Source organism: Diadema antillarum, unplaced genomic scaffold (genome assembly GCF_040938485.1).
Source record: "Diadema antillarum isolate AM-2024a unplaced genomic scaffold, OU_Dant_1.0 scf00000149, whole genome shotgun sequence".
In the NCBI taxonomy this organism is placed as follows: Eukaryota; Metazoa; Echinodermata; class Echinoidea; order Diadematoida; family Diadematidae; genus Diadema; species Diadema antillarum.
In genome coordinates this window covers 775,900-801,374 of record NW_027271038.1, presented here as the reverse complement: position 1 = coordinate 801,374, position 25,475 = coordinate 775,900, and the positions used below count along the sequence as shown (strand labels likewise).

Here is a 25,475-nt window from a genome sequence, read left to right as displayed (position 1 = left end):
CATAATCAAGTGAATTGCCGCAGTCCTTTCATTTTCGCGTTGCATTGCAAAAAAGCGTGGAGACTCCTTATAAGGGGTGCCCCGGGGGTTACTTATAAGGGGGACGGGGTTACTTATAAGGGGGACGGGTTACTTATAAGGAGGGGCCCCCCTTGTGAGTGGGTTTCCCGAACTGATTTGATAACAATATTTGCATGCAAAATCAAGCGCAATTCCTTTCAGCAGCGGACTTATACAAAGTTGTGTACGATTTGGGTGACTTGTGTTTGATTTTGATATCAACACACAGTTTACTAGCAACAGTGCCGTCTGAGGAGCATTAACTTATTAGATGCCAGCTTTCCACCAGAGTGGCCTACTAATATCAGCACATGATGTGTGTAAGCTAGGTATACGCACTCCCGCATTCAAATACATCAGGGAGTAGTAAGAGAGTAGCAAATCAGTAACAGCTTGATTTCTGTGGGCATGCGGCAATACAGTTAAATGCCAATTATTTCATGAACCCTACAATGCACTGGTCCAACGGTCCAAGACCAGTAAAAATCACTGTTGGACCAGTAACTTTTTCAGGAATGGAGTGTCAGTAGAAATTGAAAAATTGGGTACCTACTAGTCCGACAGACAGGTTGGACCAGTGAAAAAATGGGTTAGTGTGCAGCTCTGACTGAGGAATTAATTTTAGAAAGATTACCGTATTAGAAAATCACCAACCCTGTCCTATTTGTAAACAGACTTTACATTGTTCACTGAATAGCAAGGTACATGTATACAAAACGTCATGGCAGCTCTGCTTCTTGCACACACTTTGAATCAGAATATCACAAACAGAGACATCCAACAGGAAAGACTCACACTGGAAGAATTGAAAGAACTTACTGCCTCCACTCAGAGACTTAAGGCTCTGAAGCTGTGGGATTGTGTGACACAACCAGATTCCAGAATGATACCTTACCTGCCTGGTGAAATTCTCCTGTTTTGTAGTTGGCGCCGTTTTGTACAAATGGTATGGTGACAATGATTTGCGTTATTATTACAGTGCACCCCTGTTATAATGAACACAGTTATAATCAAGTAAAAATTCAGGCCCCAACATTATCAGTTTTATATATATTTTTTTCTGTTCGGTTACTATGAAATTTCAATATAATGAAAGAAAACTGCTGTACCGAGGACTTCCTTATAATGGGAGTCAACTGTAAGTCTGTTAGCGTTGTTTACTTAACTGCGTGCAAAAAGCATTTATTTGCATGAAATGGGCGTGAAAAATCGAACATGCCACGGCACACACAACGTTTGAGCACAACAAGTTTTCATACAATTGTCATTGGTCGATTCCTTATAATATACCATTTTATATTAGGTTAAGAAAGAACAGTAGGCAGGGATGAGAATGACCTAAATAATTAATATGCATTAGAAGTTTTTAGGAAGGAATTTCAGAATACCAATTCTGTCTTTCCTAGGCACATCCTAACTTTCTGACTTAGGAAAATGTCCAGGAAAAATGTCATAAGATTTTCAGAATACTAGATTACCACCCCTACAATGTTATCAGATACTATACTGCAGTGCAGTGTTAGAGAAGAAATTGAATTGTCATATGTGTCTACCCACTGGTTGGGATGGCCCATATCACCTAGTACCTAGCAACACCACTCATGGAATTGTGGCAGGTCACCCTCTTCTCTACAGGCTCTCTAATGACCTTCAAGACTTGATTGTGCTTCCATGTGTACATCCCACACCCAAGACTGACCTCACAGGCACTCAGAATGTACTAGAGGGCTCCTCTTCCTCCACAAGCAAAACAGTCGTTAGGCTCATTGTACCACTTGTGTAGGTTAACAGGAGTAGGCTAAAGATCGTTGTTGTTCCAACAATGAAAGAGATTCGGAGTGGCTCCATTTGCCATAATCAAGACCATGTCAAGTTTCTTTGTTCTACTCCTTCCTAGTAAGTCCAGGAACCCTGTTGAGCCTGGCCTACTGCTGTGGCCAATCTCTTCTCCTTCTCAGCCTCCTAAATCTCCTGCATGACAGGGCCACATTGCTCCTTGACTGAAGCTGTTGATCACCTCATGGTTGAGGTCCATCCCAGACCTTAATGACCTGTTTAGGTTGCACTAACCATTTCCTAAAATGCTTTAGCTTTGACTCGGCCTCCTTTACTGCTATCTGAGCATGCCACCTTCTCCCCAACGTCACCTCCAGCTGATAATTCTTGATGACCAGATCATTAGGCTCTCCGAGCATCATGAACGATATAGCCTTTGCCACCTTGACCTGCTATGGAGGTCAACACCTAGCCACCTTTTGATGTGGCCATTGATTTTCAATTCCATAGCTTCAATATAGGACAACCCAACCTCATAGGCAGTTCTAGATGGCCACATAATACATGGCATCAAACAAAATTGAAGGCAACAGAGTTTGAGTTCACGTGGGAGACCACACTTATCAATCGCCTGCTGACCTTCACTGATCTGCTCCGTTTTCTCCTGAATCCTTCCTATGTCCTTCGAATCCAGTGTACCACCAACCTAGGCTCTAAACCAGCTGTTCGTGTATGGATGGGATTTCCTCACCACACAACAGAAAGTGGCAGTCACTCAAATTGCCTTGTTTGAGGATAAGGCTTCTAGACTTCTTCATCTTGAATTTCATTCCACTCCAGTTCAGCAGGTCCTTGAGCCTAGCCAAAATCTCACTTGTGGCTTTTGAGTTTGGACAAAGAAATTGGTATGAGGTTGTTAATGAGTGCATGAATCAGAGGCAACTCCTCTTCACTGAGAAAGTGACTCCATACCCTGAAGTCTCTGCTGACCTAACAATCACATCCATTGCAAGCACAAATAATACTTGAGAAATTGCACAAACCCATGGGTACATGCGAACCTCCAGGCTCTGCCAACCTGTTGTACACTGCTGGGAGGAGAAAGGAATCTTGAAGTCTTGACGGTACTTTCTCGCAAACCTTGTCACCTTGGACAGAATCCACAAGAAGTAATAACAAACTCAATAAGTGCACGTGGAACTTGGCTAAATTCACATTTGACAAATCAAGCCAGACAACAGCAAGATTCTGTTGCAGTTTCTCTGACTCTTGAATGGTTTGCCATATCGTACCGGCATGTTTAAGGCACCTGGGAAAGCCTAGAATACCTGCCTTCTGTACAGATGTGTTGACCAAGCAATTCCCAGCAACAAAGGAGGAGATGCTTTTTGCTATATTGTCAAACACGATTTTATCCTCGACATTGAGCAGAGAAATAAGCCGGAACTGACCTATGAAAGTGTGTAAAATTCTAACATCAGAGAAGCCATGTTTTGTGGTACAAAGCATAGTTATATCATGTACAAAAGATTGGACCATTGTGAAATCGGATTTTTTCAGTCCTGAAACATGCAGACAAGGAATGGTTGTGTAACAGTGAAAACCCCAAACAAACTCCCCAAAATGACAACCTAAGAATGCACTGTACCTATCACGTGCTTGACATCATTTGTATTCATAACAAGCCCCAGCGCAAGTTCACAGAGGATCAAGGTCATCTTGAAATTTTTATGCAGAACTATACGATACAGATCAACTTCAATGTGTGTAGATCTTTATGGGTAGGGTCTTAACTGTAAAAGTTCAGGATTATTTTAGTGGAAGCATTAAAAACGTGTGTGCTGGGTGCCAACACCATTTCCCCTCACTCTTTAAACATTGTCCCTTCAGTGTCTTACTCTACATTCCTTTGAAGAACTTTGATCTAAATGGCATTGAGAAGACCAAAACAAAACATTGGGTCCCATTTCATAAAAGATGTTAGGGCAGCAACTCTTGCTAGAATGGCTAGTTCTCATAGTAACAGCCGATAGGAAGCTGAATTCTTGATGTTGCCATGACACTTGTCATTCCAGCAAAAGTTGCTTTCATTGCAACTTTTATGAAATGGAGGCATTATTTTACTTCTAATGTTTAGTCAATATTTGTGTGTATAGTTTGAATGCTATCAGACTACTGATATTGTGTAAACAGGGCTTTGAAAAAGTGGGGTTGAAAAGAAATACTTAATGTCTTTTTAAGAATCTATGACTCAGTGACTGGATTTACTGTATTCGACAGTGGTGTTATAATTAGCTATTCAATAAATGATTTGTTAGCAAGGCGATATTTGTTTATTGGTGTTTACAATTGCAGCGTACATTGTAATTCTCAAAACATCTGCATGTCGGTATTTAAAAAAAACAATGCATTTGAATGCATCATTCAGCTTGGGCAGCAAAATTCCCACAATTTCTGAAATTGAGCCACTACGATGTAAATGGTGTATTACAAGAAGTGACTCTCTTCGGCTGCGTTTATCATCTTTCCCATGTTTCAAACACGCTTTAGTACCCACTGTCAAATGTGTTTGCAAAGGCCTTTTGGGTCACGTTTCTCGAGTTGCGTTTATCGTGATCTCTATTGTGAGGCGAAAGGGAGGCTTTGTCACTGAGCAGCTCCACTGCGCAGTTTGACCTGAGGAGCAGAGAACATGTAGTTGGCAGTGGTTGGTGTGGAATGGTCCGAGCTATAGATACGTTTGAAAACAACTTTGCATGTATTGTAATATCATCTCCACAGAAACATGTTTCTGGCTCAAACACGTTTGGATAACACTTTTTTTTCTGCATTTCAGAAAGGCATTTCCGACCCCATAATCAGTTTATCATCTTGAGCAAATTTTGCTGTTGTAAGGAAACCTTAATTCTACACCAGAAATGAGTTGATGAACACACCCTTTGTGTGATCGGACACAATAGAATCTAGGCTGTATAAAGTGTATGGATGGCTGGACTAATGATTTACACACAGTGCATCACTACTAAAAAGGAGTCAGCCGTAGAGAAGGTAAAAAATGGAACACCTGAAGTCTAAATTGTGGCCCAAATTTGACATAATTTTCATCTTCTCTGTGAAAACACATAGTCAGATTTCCACCAAACTTGGCAGTTTTATTGCTAGAGTGATAGAACGCATATTTGTACGAATGTGCACAATGTCCCACTTGGGGGTTCCCAGGGGCGCCATCACCCATGGGGGGGGGGGTTCAGAGACAAACCCCCAAATTGAAGAATCTTACAATTATCTTCTCTCGAACCTGAAGTGATGACCATGTACAGTAAGTTAGTGTAAGGAGTAAGTAGATTGGTGACTGTAGTTTCAGGCTTGTCCATTGGGGCCCAATCATCACATTTTCATCTTCTTTGTGAAAATGCATAGTCAGGTATTCACCAAACTTGACAGGTATCATTGCAAATGTGACTATCTGTACAAGTGGGCACCATGCTCCATTTGGGGGCTCCCCGGGACACCATGCCAGGTGCTGGGTAGGGGAGGTAAAGCCCCCAAATTAAGGAATATTTATGAAGTTATATTCTCTGTAGCCGAAGTGATGATCTAAGTTTGCTCTATGAGTATTAGATTAGTAACTGTAGTTTCAAGTTTGTTCTCGACAGATCCTGATGGGAAGGGGACCCAAATTGGGACATGATTTTCACAGTTTTATTTTCTTTTTGAAAATATATGGTTGAATTTGTCACTAAACTTGGCATTATCGCTAGGGTTACGGAATTTATACAAAAGGGTACCATGCCCCCCGACACACCAGGGGACCCAAGAAACCCCAAATCACCAAAGCGTAGAATCTTTTAAAAAATTGGCAAAGAATTCTATAAAAGCAGAGATATTTTGAGTACCGGTAGATATTTTAGTGAATAATTTTTCAAGGTTATTTATGGTAGATCCAAATGTTGTCCATAAGGAGCAAGACCAAATTAGGAGCTAGCTCTTGCACTTTGATCTTCTTTTTGAAATTTATGCATGGTCTGATTTTGTGCATTATATTGTACACTAGCAGCACCAGTGGAAATCCATTGATCAGAGGGCTTTTAATTATTTTTTTTTGTATTTGATTTTCCACATTTTTTGGATGGAATAAAACAAACATTTTCTCATTCCTTCATTTGCTCCCTCCTTTTTGCTTGTTTTTTCCACCCAACTTTGTGTGATGGATCATAGAACCACCCATGTATCTGCTTCAGACCGTTCATTATTATCATTATCTCTATTATGGTTATTGTGATTATTATTATTATTATCAATTTTATTGTTATTATCTGTTATTATCATTTGGGGAGGGGGAGATCATAGTCATTAAGTTTTTGGACGCATTAATATAATGAAGAAAAATGGGGAAGGAAAAAAGTTAATTCGTTAAGGATTGTTAATATCTTTTTTTTTTTCATTCATGTTAAAGGTACGGTACTCTTCACTTGATGAGAGGTTCAAATAGCTTTTGATACATTTATTTTTAAACGTTGAAAAATTAATCCACCCATTATATATAGTGCCTCTTCCGCCCAGGAGACTTTTTATCAGGGGGGGGGGGGGAGTAGAGCCATTTAGGGTTTTGGACACCATAGGGATGAATCAAGGGGGAATTAGTTAATTCGATAAGGATTGTAAATATCTTTTTTCCATCAGGTAAAAGTTGCTCTACTCTTGATGAAAGGGTTTCCTTCAGACAATCCTGTGTAAACTGTCAAAAACTGCTTCACTGCAATCACGTATACATGAGTTTGTGCCGAGAAGGCCTACGTCATGGAATTCTAGTGTTTGTTGATGTTGTTGTTGATGTTGTTATGCTTTTCCCATGAAAAGTACACTCGCTATGATTCCACTGCTCAGTTCTACCAATACAAAGAGAGAAATTGAGGGAGATAGTGGGGAAGGGATCGAGAGGCTATAGGCAAATTTCCAGGGAGCGTTATTTTCTTGAAATTTATTGTAACGTTTCAAGACACTTTCCTTCATCGTCACATTCCATACACAACCGACATGTATAGCTCTATCCCCCACCCCTTTTTTAGCTCACCTGAGCCGAACGCTCAAGTGAGCTATTGCTATCGCTCTTCGTCCGGCGTCCATTGTGCGTCGTCTGTCGTCCGTCGTATGTAAACTTTTTACATTTTCATCTTCTTCTCGAGAACCCCATGACAGATTTTCACCAAACTTGGCAGATAGCATCCCTAGGGGGATAGGATCTCAATTTCTTCAAGTGGGCACCATACCCCACCTGGGGGGCCCCAGAGGGGCCCAAACTCCCTCAAATGAAGGAATCTTTAAAAAAGTCTTCTTCTCTAGAACCAGAAGTGATAGAGCTATAAAGTTAATAGTATAAATTAGTACATTGATGACTGTAGTTTCATGTTTGTTCTGGCAGAATCAGGGGTGCCCCCCTAGGGACCCAGGGGAGGGGAGTTTGGAGGGGTCCTAAAGGGGCCCAAATTGTACATTTTCATCTTTTTCTTGAAAATGCCATAATGAATTTTCACTAAACTTGGCAGGTAGCATCCCTCAGGGAAAAGAATCTCATCCCCATCAAATGGGCACCATGCCCCACCCGGGGGCCCCAGGGGGCCTTAATTGGGACCTAAATTGTGAATTTTCATCTTTTCTTGAGAACCCCATGATAAATTTTCACCAAACTTGGCAGGTAGCATCACCTGCCTAGGGGGATAGAATCTCAATTCCATCAAATGGGCACCATACCCCACCTGGGGGGCCCCCCAGGGGTTCCCCCTTTCTCAAGGAATCTTTAAAGACTTTCTCTAGAACCAGAAGTGATTTCAAGAGCTAAGTTAATACAATTAGTCAGTATATTGATGACTGTTGTTTCAAGTTTGTTCATGGCAGAATCAGCGGGGTCCTGAAGGGCAATGACTGAGGCGAACATGTCCAAGTAAAGTAGACATTTAGCCATCCTAAACAGTCTGGGTACAATGACACCCGATTTGAGAGCAAACTCAATGACTTACCCGAGCTGCACAGGACCCTGTAGCTGTGCAAAAATACAATAAAATACAGTGCAATTGGAGCTTTCATTTGGGCCGTCGCATGGCGAAATAGGCAAGCTCCCATGTATGCAATGTATACATGTACCGTGTGTATGCTTTCTGTGAGCAATCAGCTGGGCGATCGTGTGTGAGTGTGTTTATCGTGGTGTGTGTCCACGAAAGATGATAGAGTTTTCGCTGCACCCTGTTTCTGTAGTACCCCACTGTCTCTGTAAGCGAATAACTGGGTGATCTACAAAGCAGGAGTCCAGCGCAATCACTGCATGCGGTTGTTTTTGTTTGGTTTTTTTTTTTTGTGCTGCTCTCGACGTCGACATGGAGGCGGAGCGCGGCCGAAACCCGGTTGACCAAATAGAAGAGACCCTCCCGCTGCTGATGGCACTGGTTTCAGGGGCCCGGAGCCGACGGCTTCGGAGGCCCAGAGCCGACGGCTTCGGAGGAGATAGCTCTACAAAAAACAAAGGGAAATCGCTCTCACGATTACTTATAAAGATATGTACTTGGTAGGTATTTTTGTCAGTGTGATAGAATGTACAAAGGACTCCATGCCCTTGTGGAGGCCCTCAAAGCTGCCCCCCCCCCCCAGTTTGCTATTATTCTTACATTGTAGGTAATAGTCTGCAATAATGCATGAAAAGTAAACTTGCAATATTCAGATGAGTGCAAGACCCACAGGTCTTTTGGTTTTTATGTTTCCGACATGAAGTGTTGCCTTATGTTTTCGGCTTGTCTGACCATCCATCCATCTGTAGTCCATTTTGTGGACGATGTAATTGAAGAACTGTTTGAGGTATCCAAATGAAACTTAGCATATAGTGGATGAACCTATGCATATCAGCCTGTAGGCGAACACTAAAGGGCAAAGGTCATAGGTCGAGGCCATAGTCTAAAATTTCACTATTTCCCCCATATCTCTGCAATGCCTAAAGGTATCTTCATGAAACTTAAGCCCTGTTTTTACAGACATTGCCTCGACAAGTTGTCGGGACAACAGTCCAGAGAACAGAATTCCATGCTTTGGGCAATAAAACTGCAGGAGAGAGCAAATGATACTACAGTTGAACCTCTCGTATCCGGACAAGTTGGGACCGGGGCTCATCCGCATAAGGGATTTGGCCGAATACGGGAGACTCCATGCTTTATACATACATAGACATACACATGTACTGATAGATAATAGCCCGTTGTAGTACCACATGTAGTAATGTGTATACTGCAACCTTTTCATTGTTACACTCAGTAACAGACCCCAAAATAGAGGTTCGTGCTTGCAAGAATGAAATCATTTTCTTTATAAATTCTTGGGATGATTTACCTAAATAATTATTAAGAAATGTATCAAGTAGATCTTGAAAATTAACAGTACGAGTCGACGAAACTGCGCTTCAAAATTCAACATCACGGCTCGGCAAAGTCGACTGTAGGTCGCCATTGTTAGGTGGTCTCCGTCTCTCTCTTCGTGTGTGTACTGTGTGTGAACAATAATTTGAGTGTTCAATATCATTCGTTGCTCAGCCAATGACTCGAAACAGTGCATGTCTATCAGTCATATCGACAGCTGTGTATGGACCTATATGTGGCAATGCGATATGAGAGGACTCGAGCACATAATCTGTCCATGTTCTTGTGATGATTTGGGGATGTTTGGGGATGTTCAAATGTCTGAAGGTAAGCGATTTGGAAGGAAATTTGATGTAATGTATGTAAATCTCGTTGGAAGTAATATGTAATTCATGTGTGTTTGTGTAGGAGTTCTCAAGGAGGTGGGAATCCCCCTTTCCTCCCGTAATTATTTTTAAAAAAAATCACGGCGAGATTGCGTCCGTATAATAGAGAGATCCGGATAAAGGGAGGCCGGATAAGAGAGGTTCAACTGTATTTTAACAGACACACTCTGGAAACCTTCTCTGGGTAGGTTTCCATAGCAAACCTACCCATTCATGAGGGAAGGCAGTGCACGTGGTTGCAATCGATGCATGTGATTTGCAAGCAGTGTGACCACTGTGTGTTATTCTGTTTAGAGTACTGCACATGTTTGTTGAGTGCATCGAAAAATGTTACCGTGAGAGCATTTAAAAAAAAAGGGTTGTCGGGGTAATGTCAAGGTAATGTCAAGTAAATACCCTAGTTGGCTAGGGTAAAAATTGGCAAAAGTTACCACGATAACGTTCAAGCAACATGTATTGGGACCATTTTAACAGGCAGGTTTAAGATTGCTCGGACATTGTCACAGTAACTCTAGTTTGAAGGGCTCTGTTCTAGGGGGCTTTAAGGGCTTTTTACACTTGTGTTTCTTAAACCTGGACTTTCTCTGACCCAGGACTATCGTTAGTCCCGTACCAATTTTTTCAGCTTTTTACACTCGCCAATTAGTCCCGTACTATCTCTTGTCCGGGGCTAAGGAGAAAACTGACCTTTTTACACTCGTATTTCTTAGCCCCGGACTTTTCAAACCACATGAATATTCATAATTACACTGTGTACTGTACACGTACACGCACGCGCCGGCAGCGCTTGATTACCTCGTTTCTGATTGGTCAGTGAGGGTCGGACTTCGTCTCCGTCGCTTAGCCCAGGATTATTTTTTCGTTCTGTTTACACTCACTTGCTTGGCACCGCAATTGTGCTAGTGTGGTGCTAACCCCTGCTATTTTGCAGGGCCAGATAGTATCGTACTATCGGTGGGGCTAGCCCACTTTGGAAAAAACGAGTGTAAACAGAAAGTGGGCTAAATACAGTGATAGTCCCGTACCAACGGTGGGGCTAAGGCCCCCCTAGCCCCACGGTTGGTCCGGGGCTAAGCAAAAATTTACAAGTGTAAAAAGCCCTATAGTGTACTTTTATTACCAGATTATGATTATCTAGGGAAAGTATTGGGCAATGGGGTCAAAAGTCGAAGGTCAAGTAAAAGTGCTAAAATTTCATGTCTTTTTTTTCCACATCTTTGAAATAGCTCACGATACAAACTGTATCTTCATGAAACTTGTATGTGTACTCCACAAGTGTGTGAGATGGAATTACTGCATGTACAATAGTACATCTGTATACAACAGTATTTGTACAAATGGTCACTGTGACTCTCTCGACCACCCCCATGGTCCCAAAGCCCTAAAATACCTAAAATACCTAAAATAAGATAATCTGTAAAATATTTTTCTTCTCTATCTTACAGATTGTACCTGATGGCTCAAATGAGCTGTCTTGCATCCATGATCATGCATTGTCCATAAGATTTGTATGTTTCAAAAACAGGTGGTTGGATTTTGACCAAGCTTAGAAGGAATCATAGTTTGTACAAATGATTGGGGGGGGGGGGGGGGTGGGGGCTGTGCTTGGCAGGTCCCAAATACAGAGGGTATTCCTCAAGGGGCTTGCAGCAATCTCTAAAACTCAAGATCTTTGAAATAGTTTGCCTCAGGTGGAGTGCCATGAAGGCAAAGAACAATGCTTAGGTGAGCACGAGAACTGCAAGTTTGTTGGTTTTGTTTTGTTTTGTTGTTTTTTTGTGTGGTTATGGTGGCCATCTGATTTATGCATTTTATGCTCTTGATTGGCTGTGGACTATGGTTGTAGTCATCATAGGGCCTGTTTGGTTAATGTATAGATGTACAACCAGTTGTAGGTGTTTGTTTATATTCTGTATGATGATACTTTCTATTCACAAATGAACAGAATGCTGCAAACTCTACCTTAGATGTGTTAGGTTGACACTCAGCTAGCTTTTGCTCCCAACATGGGAAATTACAAAGTGCAGCCAAATTCATGTCCACATACACGTGTACAAAATGTTACAGTTATGTACAATGTATGAGTAATGAACTCTGATCGTGTTTGGCACATTGTATACACGTAGAGTTATACCAAACACCATTTGAGTTTTTAGATGGCCAAATGGTTATGGCTTTACTAATGAAAGTACAAAATGTAAATCCTGTTTCATTAAATTCGGAGTCATGAGCTGTTGAGATGTTTAAATCAATGTCTTCACGGACTGTCATGTCAGTTGACATATATTGCTCTGAATATGGATGCATAAACCACATATTTGATACATAATTAATGAGTTATCTTTCATACATGTAGGATGAATATTGGAGATAAAGCACTTTTGTTTGTTTTTTTCTTTGAGTAGCAAAATCCATGAAGAACCAATATAATAACTGTGTTATGGATGAAGATGGTAAATAATGCTGTAAAAAAACATTTGTGACATGACTGAATAGTTAGATTGATTAATACACCATGAGATGAAGCTGACTAATTTTGCAACTTTCCCTTTTCTTGTTTTCACTGGCTAGACTGTTGGTCTCTTTGTACAATTCTATTCCAGGCAGTAGGTAAATGGCCTCAGACTGTTCTCAATGAACATTCTGTATTGCTGGTTTCAAATTTTATCATATGGAATACAGTAGGAAAGGTTATCTGTTCTGTGTATCAGGTGAGCTAGTGGGTTCACCCTTGTAATTACCAGTGAATCATTGTTAATTGGTGTGAAATTAAGATCAATTAGCTGATTAGGAAGCCCACCTGATCAAATTATGCTTCTTGGCTATTACGGTAGGCCACAGGCACAAGATTCTTATTGAGCATTGTTCACCTACACATTGTACATGTACAATGTACCGTATGTAAATCATTAGTGTGTTTTTGCCATGTAAACTTGCTTGCATGATATACATTTCAAGGAAATTCACTGGTTTACTTTAACACATTCAAATTTTATGCAAGCCTTCTGACAGTGGCTCCTCTTGATAAGCTGAAAGCTTGCCCAAGATTTGCCTGATGTAGCAACAATTAATGTGTGGAAATTGGACTTCAAGTATTGAAAAGTGTTTTTGAGGTAAAGTTACTACATCAGGACAGAAGAGATGTTCATAAAATTAAACCAATCTATTGAGAGGAATTATTTCCAATGCAAATTGTCTGATAGAGATACATGTTGTAATTCACTCTATATTAATTTGGTACTCTGTATCAAGTGTCTTTAAAAAAAAGAAAAGAGAGAAAGCCCTTTTTGGCAAAACTTTGTCAAATTCATGTATGGACATAGGTTCATTATATCTCACCGTGTACATGTACAGTGAGCCATCACATAATTTAACTTAGGGCAGGATTCAATTGTTGCTACATGTAGATGACTGAAATCCTGTATCTCGAGTTGTACTTCATCGAGATTTGATTAATTATCAGCATTGTGATTTTTTAGTCAGTGTTGTCTATTCAAAAAATATTTATTTTTTTCTTTTCCTCACACAGGTTTTAAAAATCTAACACTCTTGATTGAACCTGGTGGTCGTGCCGTGCCTCCCAACTCCTCGCTGCTGCTTGAATGTGAAGCAAGAAGTGATGATCCAACCAGATATAGGTGGAGGCATGCGGGCCAGTGGCTGGACTCTGAACTCTATGTGACTGCATCCCCGTGGACGTACCTCAATGGGTCTCTGAGGATAGAGAGAGTGTGGTTAGACACAGTAGGCACCTACCAGTGCTGTGCAGGCACAGGAGATGGCATACTCTGTAGCAGAAATGCAACCGTTTCTGTGGCCTGTAAGTACTTCATAGAAAAGAAACTAATTTGCTGGTTGTATTATACATTCATTGCAACCCCCCTTTTTAGCTCACCTGAGCCGAAGGCTCAAGTGAGCTATTGCAATCGCTCTTCGTCCGGCGTGCGTCGTCCGTCGTGCATCGTGCGTAAACTTTTTACATTTTCATCTTCTTCTTGAAAACCCCAAGACCAATTTTCACCAAACTTGGCAGGTAGCATCCCTATGGGGTTAGGATCTCAATTTGTTAAAATGGGCACCATGCTCCTGCCCCCTCCCCCATCCCCCCAAATGAAGGAATCTTTAAAAAAAGTGTTCTTCTCTAGAACCAGAAGTGATAGAGCTAAGATTGATACTATGAGAGGGGGGGGGGGGGGGGGGGGGGTCCGAATTTGGGCCCTACTTGTACATGTTCATCTTCTACTTGAGAATGCCTGGTCAAATTATGGTAGAGCTGTTAATAATTTATACACACATATTAGTGACTGCGTGAAAGGTGAACTTGCGATACTCAGGTGAGCGCCAGACCCGCGGGTCTCTTGTCTTCTCTTGCAGACTGATGACACAGATCAAGTAATCTCATTATAGAAAATTACTGTGTGTTTGTTGTAAATCAAATATACTGTCAATGTTTAAATGTGCGTGGGTGGCTATAAGTATTGATTACAGCTAATACAAGCCGTATGGATTCTTCAAAACCATGCATGTCTACCTTGCCATATGTGCATGATCACCAATCAAATTGCCATAATTTTGTAAGAGACAGTATGTTTTGTGTGTGTGTGTGTGTGTGTGTGTGTATCCAAGTGTGTGTCTGTACAAGTCCAAAAACTGAAACTTTTAAGTGGCTTTATGCACAATGTTCTTATGTGTTAATGCTTGTATGTACTGTATGTACAGCTGTAGGACCAGTGGAATGAAAATGATATACCATAGGTTCATATGAGGTAAAGGTTAAAAGTCAGTTGCATCAGGGCTTGGGACCACAGTATGAAGATATTTTTGATAAAATTCCATTCAATTTACTACAGCAAGAAGCTGAGCTTATGCAGTGTACTTCCTCTAATCTTATACTATGGAACTTTCAAGTAAGAGTCCCACTTGAAGGTAAAACCACAGAACTGAAGAATACATTTGTACACGCAACAGCAGCAATAAACCTGATCATGACATCGTCAACTTGCTGATTTGAATATTCATAATGACTGGTCAGAAGTGTCTTTCGAAATATTGTGAAATTTCAGAATATCATGTACTTCCTTATTACTTGTCTGATTTTGATAATTTTTGCACTGTTCTGCAGGGATTTTTTTTTCAATCTTATGACATTGATGAAATTTTGGGATGGATTTCTTCTTTAAGATTGCTAACTTTTGGGTGCACCTACACAGTACCAAACTACAAGCTATACATTAGGAACAATCGAGGTTTTAAAATATGAGCTAAACTTTAAGTTCTGTAATGTCATGTGAACATACGGCAACTATTGCTGTGCTTAAAGGTGGAAGATCAGAATAGGAAATGATACAAGTTTTGCCAAGCAGGGTGAGAAGATACAATAGGCGTACACGTCTTTATCAGACCAAAGTTCAGACTAGCAGGCTATTTTGTGGTTTGGGAAAATAGCCCGATATTACAAATGTGGGTCTCCTTTAGCTCGAAAACAGTCTGCTTGGGAAATTAGCCCAAAATTGATGCATACTTTGCATCATGACTAGGTTCATCAGCTCAGCACATGGTTTGAAAGTGGTTTCCCCAGTATGATGGGATGGAGAAAATTTCAGGCTGATGGAAATGCAACCCAAATACCACACTACATTGTATTCCACAAACTAGACCAAGATTTTTAGGAAATTTTCCTGATCAGATAGTGCGCTATTTGCATTTTCATTGCACGAATAGTGGGTTAATTCGACATTGGGCTAACTTCCAAACCACAAAATAGCATGCTATTACATGTATAAAACCTTGTTATAATGATGACAGGCCTTATTAGTACAAGCTGCTCAAGCTATAGATAACCTACTCCCTTGGTGGGGCCCACTGGCACGGCCACAAAACTCCCCAAACTCTTTGCCTCCTATTTAAAACTGCATCTCCAGATCAGGACCACTTGTCTTATTGCATTTACCAGTGCTATACATACAATGTATGCATCTGAATGTGAAAAATATGTAGGTTGTTCACAATGTCAACAGTGATGGCCCAATTTGGACGTACATTTATATGGGGTCCAGTGATTAAATTTGACATTTATGTGGGCAAATTGTTTTGATTGTACCCCATTTCATCTTTACAAGAGATCTACATGATTGAAGTGTATAGATGCTACAGTAGGAAAGAATTATTCTTTTGAAGTTGGGGTACACAAACTTACAATTTTGTAAATCTCTTATTCATGTGTTCCACAATGTGTACATTTGGGTGTAAAAGCAGGACCCTTAGCAATGCTGATGCAGCAAACATCTACATGTAAATCAGAGGATACAAGGTGTTATGTGTATAATGTACATTGTTTGTATTTAATAATTCCCCTTACAGAAGAGTGTTTATTATTTTTTTTTTTTAACAATAAACATACGTAGGACTCAGAAATTGCTATCAACCTCATCCCAATGCTTAAAAACTGAGAAATTAACAATAGCTCGTTAACAGTACTTACTTACACTGTAAAACACATTCCAATAGAATGTTGTTATGCCAGAGTGTTCTCCAGAATGCTATGTAGTAACATACAGTTGTACAAGACATATGAAAAAGTTTAAAAATTCATAGTCTACCAACAGCTCTTTTGGCATATTTTGTACTTTGGCTTTGCCATGGTGCTCTCTGCTACAAGTACTGTACATATACACTTCCATGTATGTATAGACTGTACGGTCTGTAGTGTAACTGTGGCAGTTTTTCTTGGCAGTTCCAGGGATGGTTCCATGTAGCCCCTTTGTAAAAAAAAAAGAAGCAACAAACAACATGAAACACACACACACAAAAAAAACTTTCTGAGCATCTTCAGTGCCATTGCATCAGATTTTGCAGGAATCATCCCTGTAGGGTAGTGAATGCAAGGCTACACTATAGCATGTTTTGGTACCTTGGGGTACCAAATATGTACACTGTAATTGTAGATATCTGCCATTTGTTGAATTATTAATTTATTTTTTTTTTAAATTCTAGGGCTGTACATCATGTACCCTGGATTACAAAAAAAAAAGTACCCTAAAATTGGTTGAAAGTCATTCTAGTGCTTTATGAAAAAAAAAAAATGCTGCAACAATGAGCTCAAGCAGTGCTGCTGCGTCTTAAAACTTTGGTGCTCATCACACACACACTTTACCAGTGATCTCACACTGGCAGCTGCACTGCACTATGGTACAGTATCATGGATTACTGGTCTGCGGAAGACATAAAAAAGGTGATCATAGGACATGTCAGTGCTTTAAATTAATCTCATCCTAATCACTGTTATTATAACAAGTTTTGAAAAGTAAAAACAAAGAAAAGAAAATTATAATATCAATCATTACTATCATTGCAATTGCAATTAAAAAAACCCCTTTTAACATGGCTAAATTAACGTCCGAATCATTGTCGTCTGCTAAATTTTGACATCTATGATGGCAGTGTGTAAAAATACACGTGTACATCTTACAAACAGAAGATGGTGTCACACAACAAGGTGCCCTGGGATATGCTGGTACCCCAGGGTACCGCATGGTGGTACCCCAGGGTACCGCATGGTGGAGCATCATGTATTTTGAAAGGTGCATATGGTCCCTGATAGGGCTTTGGAGCAAAGCTCTGTTCATTTCAATCATCTACAATGCATCCAGCATAGGTGAAACTTTTGCAATATTGTCTAGGGGTATCTGTACAGGGTACAGTGTGTATGTGCAAAAATATAATCCAGTGTAACTAATTATGGGGCCTTTATTAGCGTGTTATACAGTTTAGTTGGAGATAGTATCAGTGTACAATGTAAAATTGAGGGCACCACAGGGAGGTTTTATCAAGGTCAAAGTTATTTTGAGCTCATGTGAATGTCAAGCCCCTTGGAGATCTTGTGGATATTATCAGCAGTGGTAGTGTTTGATCACTTTTGATACATTTCCTTTAAATTCATTTGATGGACACCTTTAACTGAAACTGCAGTTACATTCTAGGGTACATTCCCTGCAGTTCGATTCCCGCCCAGTGCTTGTGTTACAAATGCAAACAAAAGAAAACTGACTAGAAATGAATATAAATTATTAGTGGAAAAGTAAGCAAAGAAAATGGGATTCCATCGGGATTCGAACCCGAGACCTCCGGATTGCTAGCCCAGTGCTCTACCGACTGAGCTATAGAAAGCCCTAGTTCAGTGTTCATCCCAGAAACCCTGAATTCTCAATGCTCATGTGGTCAGAAGCTATAGCAGTGTGTTTGTGTGTGACACACACACACACACACTTGAACCTGGCATAAACCTGAAGGATAATTCAACTTTGAGATAAATGCGAGGTATCACTGAAGTGATGCAGCTTTTTGAGTATGTAATAAATGCAAACAGAAAACTGACCAGAAATGATGATAAAATATTACAGGCACGGCGATATGGTGCAATTAACTCGCCAAATTATTATACCTCGAAGTCTCACTTGCATTTAAAGTAGACAACTTGTGTATGCAAAACTGCTGGGGAAGTGTTGCTGGACAATCGCAATATCTCGTATCCGGGCAATTACCCCCAGAGGGCAATTACCCCCCCCCCCCCCCCCCCCCCCCCCCCCCGGCTAAATACTAGTTAGTGGTAAGTTTAGAGTTAAGATTAGGGTTAGGGTTAGGTTTAGGGAAGGAAGTTTGGGTTAGGGTTAGGATTAGGTTCAGGATTAGGATTAGGATTAAGGCCAGGGGAGGGTCCGGGGTAATTGCCCAGGGGGTAATTGCCCTAGACACGCAATATCAATATCTCACCTCAGAAGCCATCAAATGATTAAATCTATACAGCAAATTGAAGAAGAAACTATTCTCTAACTCGCAATGTTGGTTATTTTGGGTTTTATGGAGGATAAACGTGTGAAAATAACATTGAAACTTAGGTAGTTTCCAAAACAGAAAATTTGGTCTCAAAACAAGTGTTATTTTTTCACATTTTCCTTCATTGCTCCGAAATGAAACTTCGGTATAAATGATTATGGTAGTATATCCATACTGTGTTCCAAATATCTTTTCTGTATCATTTGGCGCACGGATATGTCCAGAAAAAATCGAGATCACTGTCACTTATGACCCATGTAAAATCCATAGCATAAGCAGTACGCAGTCCGATGTATCGGTTTTCGTGCTGCGTGAAACAGTAGAAGCACATTGCAGGGTTCCTGTCTTGCCCACTCACCACCCTGTGGACCGAAAACCGAAACCTGTCGCATTGCGCCGAACCTGCCACCGCTGATTGGCTATTGACCAACTGGCTACTGACTTCTGGCTACTGACCAGTAGAGAACACATGTGCAGGAGGATGATCTAGTTGTACATGTCCAGTATTTTCTCTTAAATTTGGTTGTCTTTTTGCTCTTATTTTCACTTAACTACTAATTGCTCCAACACGAAACTTCACAGGTAGTGAGTCTGGTGTATACAGACTAGCCAATATATGTTAATCAAATGCATGCAGGCGCAGACTACAATGTATGTCCAGAAAAAATCGTAACCCTTTCCCATGGCTGACTCAAACAGAAAAACACACATATCTTGAAAGATACATCAGCACTTTCTCCCAAAAATCATGTGAAGGATGATATATCCATATTAGATATATGTGTGAAGTTTCAAGGGACTGGGCGGTAAAATAAGGGAGATAGGAGGTGAACTTTAAAGATTTTTTTTGTCCTTCCCTCTGCACAGTGCTCGATGACCGTTATGAATTCAAAAGCTTTGGCCTCTTATTGGTGAGTTACATGTTTTGCACCGTATCGCTGGGGCTGATTAGTGGAAAAATGAGCAAAGAAAATGGGATTCCATCAGAATTTGAACCCGAGTCCTCCGGATTGCTAGCCCCGTTAAAGCACTTACAACTTGTATGAAGCTACCCTGGGCAAGAAGACATTGTTATTATTATTAATATTATTATTATTAGTCTTATCATTATTATTATCATTATTATTGTGATTGTTATCATTATCATCTGTCTTCTTCTTCTTCCTCTTCTTCTTCTTCTTATTATTATTATTATTATTGTTATCATTATTATTCTTATAGTTCATACACTGTACTGTACATACATTATGTAGGCCTACACAGTAGTATGATAGAAATTTACTGTGTACTACTATTGTAGTTTTGTCCGATCATATGTGTCTTCTGAGGTATATTTGTGCATTGCAGGGCTTGAAATAAGATATTGGAAGGTCAAGGCCATTTTTAAAAGGACACTTTCAGCGTATGGCAAATTGGCCTTGGATGCCCCAAAATTTCAAGGGGCATTAAGGCCACTTTTAAGGGGCAGCTACTTCTGGTCAAAATGGCACCAAGGCCATTTTTTTTTTCTCGAAAATGACAAGTAGTGTGCAATGAAAGGCACTTCGGTACCAGAATTGCAGTATAACACGCAATTGATACTAGTGATACGGCGTTAATGTAAAAGAAGTCTGAATAAATCAATTGGTCTTTTGATATGCGTGATATGATGGAGAAATGACGGCCAAAAGAAAAAGGGCAAGCCTTTGACCACAGGGGCATGATGGCCAAAAGAAAAATGGCAGGTAAATTTATGGCCATGAAAAGACAATTTTTCTTAGGGGCTTCACGGCCAACCAAAGAGGCATCGATTGGCCATGGAGCTACTCTGTTAGTAGCTCCATGGATTGGCCATGGCCGTTGATGGCCGTCGATTAATTCGAGCCCTGCATTGTAAGCATAACTCAGGGCTAATCCAGTCGATACTGACGAATGCTAGTGAATATCAGTGTGTTCATTGTACAATTTTGTACATGAACTTAATTTGCTTGCTTTCTCACCAGTACACCTCTGGAAATGCTTTTGAGCATTCTTCAAACATTTTTAAACTTTAGCATTGCTTCAAACATGTGTGTGATACACTGTGCAACTATTTTGTGTAATGAGGTGAGATGTGTACAGGCTGAACAAAAAGCTCTCTTGCTTTGGAGAGCTATTTGTAATGAGATGCACCAGCTGTGTGTATGACTAGACGATAACCATTTCAAAATAGCCAGGAAAATGTTTGCTATTAAAGAGGTAGTCATTGTCATCCTCTGCATGTGAGTTGATGTTCAATAGAAGGATGTGGGTTATTATCAAACATGTTTCATTTCATGCAATGGGGCCCATAAAAACAGTGTATCAAGTTTAACTTTTCTAAAAGGGGTATGTGTAGTAATGTCAGTGAAGCAAACATTGTTAGAAAACAGTCACAGTTTCTCTTCAGAATTCAAATGAATGCTGTGTGTAGAAATTTACTATACTGCATAGAGGAGCCTCCCTATTATTAAATAGCTCTTTTCAGTGTACCGTATAGGCAACTCCCTTTAGAACGAAGTCTATGGGACCGGCATTTTTCTTTCATTACATTATATTTGGCTAAACAGTTTACATACTTTTATATAAATGATGATTTTTGAACCTGAATTCTGTGTAACAAGAGTTTCGTTTACAATATAACCATGGTCATTCTACAGTCTGTAAAGGAATGCACTGTATATGCCGTATAGTTTTATACAATTGTAGTTAATCTATTTTTTTTTTTTTGGGGGGGGGGAGGGGGGAATCGGGATTTCCTGACGTTTTTGTTAGTGGTTAAATTTGCAGTCATGGAGTACAGCATTAATGGATGGAGAAATCAGTATAATTCACTCATTTTCAAGAAGCGAAAGTAGCGATCCTGCATTGAAAACAAAAATGCCATACAACAGTGTTTATACTTTAAAATGTGAACGTGAGAATTGCCCGTAATACAATGCATTCCTAAAGTAATTCAAAGATCATTCGAGTGAAGCAAACATTCATGGTACCGGTACTTGTGCTAGTTACAATGTACTAGTACATGTATGCACTTAGTAAACATGATTTAACACAAGTGTGCAGTACACATTGTATCATGTTCACACGCAATGCATGTATAATGTACAATGTACAGGGTACATAATGTACAGTACTTTTGCTGCTGTGTAAACAGTAAAAATCAATAGCTCTTTTGGGATCAGGGTTGGTAATTTTGTACATGTTGTTTAACTTGAGAAATTTGTAATATAAAGACTCTCAAAATACATGTACATTGTACATCCATGCATTTACCGTATGCAAAATATATGCATTTCCTGGAAACATGACAAAATGGAGAGCTTTTGTACATGACAGGTCTCTTATTTATGGTACACTGCTGTCTGAAAGTCACTGCATGTGCATTACAATTGTATGGAGCTTGCTAAAGATATTGCCAGGGCTATGCAAAGGGTATTATTTTTTGCCATCTGTGTAAAGGATGTTTACATGCACAGAGCACAGGCACTACTTTCTGCAGCAACGAGTGCAGGAACAGGGTAGACAAACATGGGAGGGATACACTGTAGGTGCAGATAGCAATTTTCCTCAGGGTCTAGCCAACTGGTTTGCAATTTTACCAATTCCACTACACACTGATGCTTGCTCTCCAGTCATTTCACATAGACATTCGCACAAAAAATGTGCATGCTCTCTGCCCTCATACACAGGCACATCCACACACACACAAACACATGCACACCAGGCGCAAACATATACACACTGCAGTAGGTAGGATAGTAATGAATTCTTGTGGCCATGAACTCTGCAAAATGTTGGCTCAAGTCCAGAGCATCCACCACTCCCCCACCCCTCTTCCTGCAGTGACTTTGCCCCATATCTGCTCGCTGGGTTTTGTGTCACTGCAGCAATATGCATCTGTAGGCCTATCTTCACACACTAAGCTACAACAAAAATGTGTACTGGATCTTCAAGTGAGGTAGAGTGTACATTTTGCGTGTCTAGGTCCTGGTGTATAGAAATTATTCCTTGGCTTCATATTGCCAGTGACACAAAATGTTAATAGTATTTCATACTAGATCATACAGTATTATTAATAAAACACAAACAGGAGAAAATTTGATGCATACAATGTACAATTGTAGCAACTCTCTATAAATACAAAATTATGCAATAAACACATTTATGAGGCTCCAAACATTTTTGCTATTATCACACTCCAAACAGAAGAGAAATGGAAATACACTGTACAGTGTAATACGCATTTGCACCTATTGGAATGGATGGTGTTTAGTTTCTATACTGACATACAAAATGTATTGCTTCTAGTATCCTGTCTCTTAGCAACAGAATCTTAAAAAAAAAGCACTGGGGATGAATTGAAGTGAATGTGATACATCTCTATGTACTGGGCTTATCACAAGGGTAGCACAGAGTCTATGGTGGACTTTTCTTTGGATTCAAATGCATTATTCTCGTATGCATATAATCTTGTATTGAGTAGTACTCTGCAGTTGTATTGGACATCACCACAATTTTCAAGAAATAAAGTACAATTGTACAAAAGGTCATCCCATGGCAGTCACATTGACCATAACCCATCCTTCCTGGTGTGCATATTTTCCCACGCTACAGTTTGTAATCATGTCTTTATTGATAAGTAAAAACAAAGGACATGTTGACATACATGTACGTGTATACCAGGTCTATGGTCCTGTTCTGGACATACATCTTTTGTATGGCAGGTAAAGACACACTTACAAATACTTACAGTGAACAAATTACAATATAGCTATATTTACAACAGATTTGTGAGGTTGACGTTGAGGTTAACACAATCTTAATCATGTTACATTTCCCCACGCAGTACACATAAAACTCTATTACATTTCTGATTGCTGACATGTAATCAACTGTACTAATTTTATATTTTCCTGGATACGTATTACATAATTTTGAGTGTTTAAGTGTCAATAACCAATGACTTATTCTGTTATTTTTGTCCAGAATGCTCCATCACATGAAATTCAAATCATTATATTTGTCTGGGATACATGCATTTTCAAGTGTTTTAGTGTCAATGTAAAATATGATATTTTTGCGGTGTGAAATTTTTGTGAAGTGGAGCGGAGAGCCTTTTTCATGGCATGAAAATGAAAGTGCCTTTGGCATTCAATGCATATAAACATCGAGAGTAGACAAAAACTTTTACATGCATTTTCATTTCGGAAATCTTGGCTCTCGCTAAATTCACAAAATTAAAATGCACGCGAGCATTCCTTGTTTTACAGTATCCACGAAGTTTGCAAATAAGAAGTTTCTGTAACTTCTGTGTAGTATTTTGTGTGATTAATGCAGAGTTATAGAATGTTGCTATGACCTTTGAAAGCCGTCTTACAGCTGTATCTTTCCCATACAGAAGTCCAATGTTCTGTGTGGCACCACTGAGTTGTGTACTATGATAAAATACACACATACACTGTATCTGTGTATGGATGGGTGTATGTGTGTGTGTGGTGGGGGGGGGGGGGGTGTGAGGGGATGTTTCCTAGGACAAACAAATCATGACTCTTGAATGAATACTGGTATTTTTTTTTTTTCTGGGGTTCAGTATCCATGAAGTTTGCCATAAGAAGTTTCTGTAACTTCTGTGTAATATTTTGTATGGTCAATGCAGTAATAGAATGTTGTTATGACCTTTGTAAACTGTCTTATCTTTCCCATCGTTTTAACAAACAGAAGTCCAATGTTCTGTCAGGCACCACTGACAGTACATGATGATAAAATACTAAAAGGTACATGTGTGCATATGTGTGTGTGTGTGTGTTGGGGGGGGGGGGGGATGTTTCTTAGGCCAAAGAAATAAATCTTTACTCTTGAATGAATACTGGTTCTTTCTGGGGGTTTTGTATTCTATAGACAGCATTTGTAGTGCCCTAACTTACAGTAAGCACAGAAGAAATGAGGAAAAATATGGAAATTCAAAAAATTTCAAGTCATTTTTCACTGAGCATATACTTGTATCTCTTGTACTATATGCAAGATATATTTCCAAGATGTGAATTGTACAGTACATCATCATTTAGTCACAAAACTTGTCTTGAATGGTCTGAATAGGCTAAAAGAATTGAATCGTGTTCTCTTTCCTTGTTTCGATCTAATAATTCATCTGCAGGGATTGGCATTCCTCAGGTATTTCCAAGCAGTGTGGAGGTAGAAGCAGGTACTTCCATTCGACTCCTCTGTAGAGTTGAAGCAGAGCCGCCAGAGGGTTTCAAGATCGCCTGGTTCAGAGATGGTCTGAGTGTAGCAGTGGGAAGCCAAAGGTAATTGAAGATGGTTAGATGAATGATCGGTGGTTAAGTGCTTAGTCGATGAGTCAAAGTCTCTTTATTGATGGCTCCAAGTCGGTTAATGATGTTGACATCTTGATAAAATGATGATGGAAGATGACATTACCTGTTTGTAATATCATGAGAGCCTCCTACACTTCTGTCGTGTACTTCTTGGCACATGATATTGTGTACTTAGGTTTTTCTAGTGATATATGTACAGTATTTGCAAAGCAAGACCGATGATTGATTAAAGAGATTGGACAGCAGAGCTTGATTGAGAATAAATCATTTGCCCAGTGTTCCGTTTTAAGCTGAAATATGTTATTTGTTTGTGTATCATAGAGCTCCAATTTAGTTTTGGTAAGATAAGTTTTTCTGTTGTTTTTTTGACAGAAAACTCAACTCTAGACTTTATTTACTAAATATCTCAAGTACGTTTATACTAAAGCTGAATACATGGAAGTTTTAGTCGATTAATTTCAGAAAAACACAATGAACAGCTCATTGAAGATGATAGATTTTCAAAAAGACTTCTGGTATACATGTAGATATGAATGTTTGGGGCAATTAAGTGCAATGTATGTTTTTAAGCATTGCATTCCAGTCACTTGTTTATCAAAAGTATTTGAAGGAAATTTGATTGAAAAGCTTTGCTTTAATAGCATACTTGTTATTTGATTTTTTTTTTTTTTTTATTTGATGTTAAAGCT

The 25,475-nt window shown here is 39.6% G+C and overlaps 1 protein-coding gene across 1 annotated transcript in view; it reads left to right on the top strand.

The window, feature by feature from the left end:
• Positions 1 to 25,475, top strand: part of LOC139721744 (protogenin B-like) — a 44,915-nt gene that overhangs the window by 1,870 nt on the left and 17,570 nt on the right. The window contains exons 2-3 of the mRNA XM_071633066.1: positions 13,149 to 13,439; positions 24,606 to 24,756. Of these exons, the coding sequence (XP_071489167.1) occupies positions 13,149 to 13,439; positions 24,606 to 24,756 (442 nt within the window). The remainder of the gene's footprint in view (positions 1 to 13,148; positions 13,440 to 24,605; positions 24,757 to 25,475) is intronic.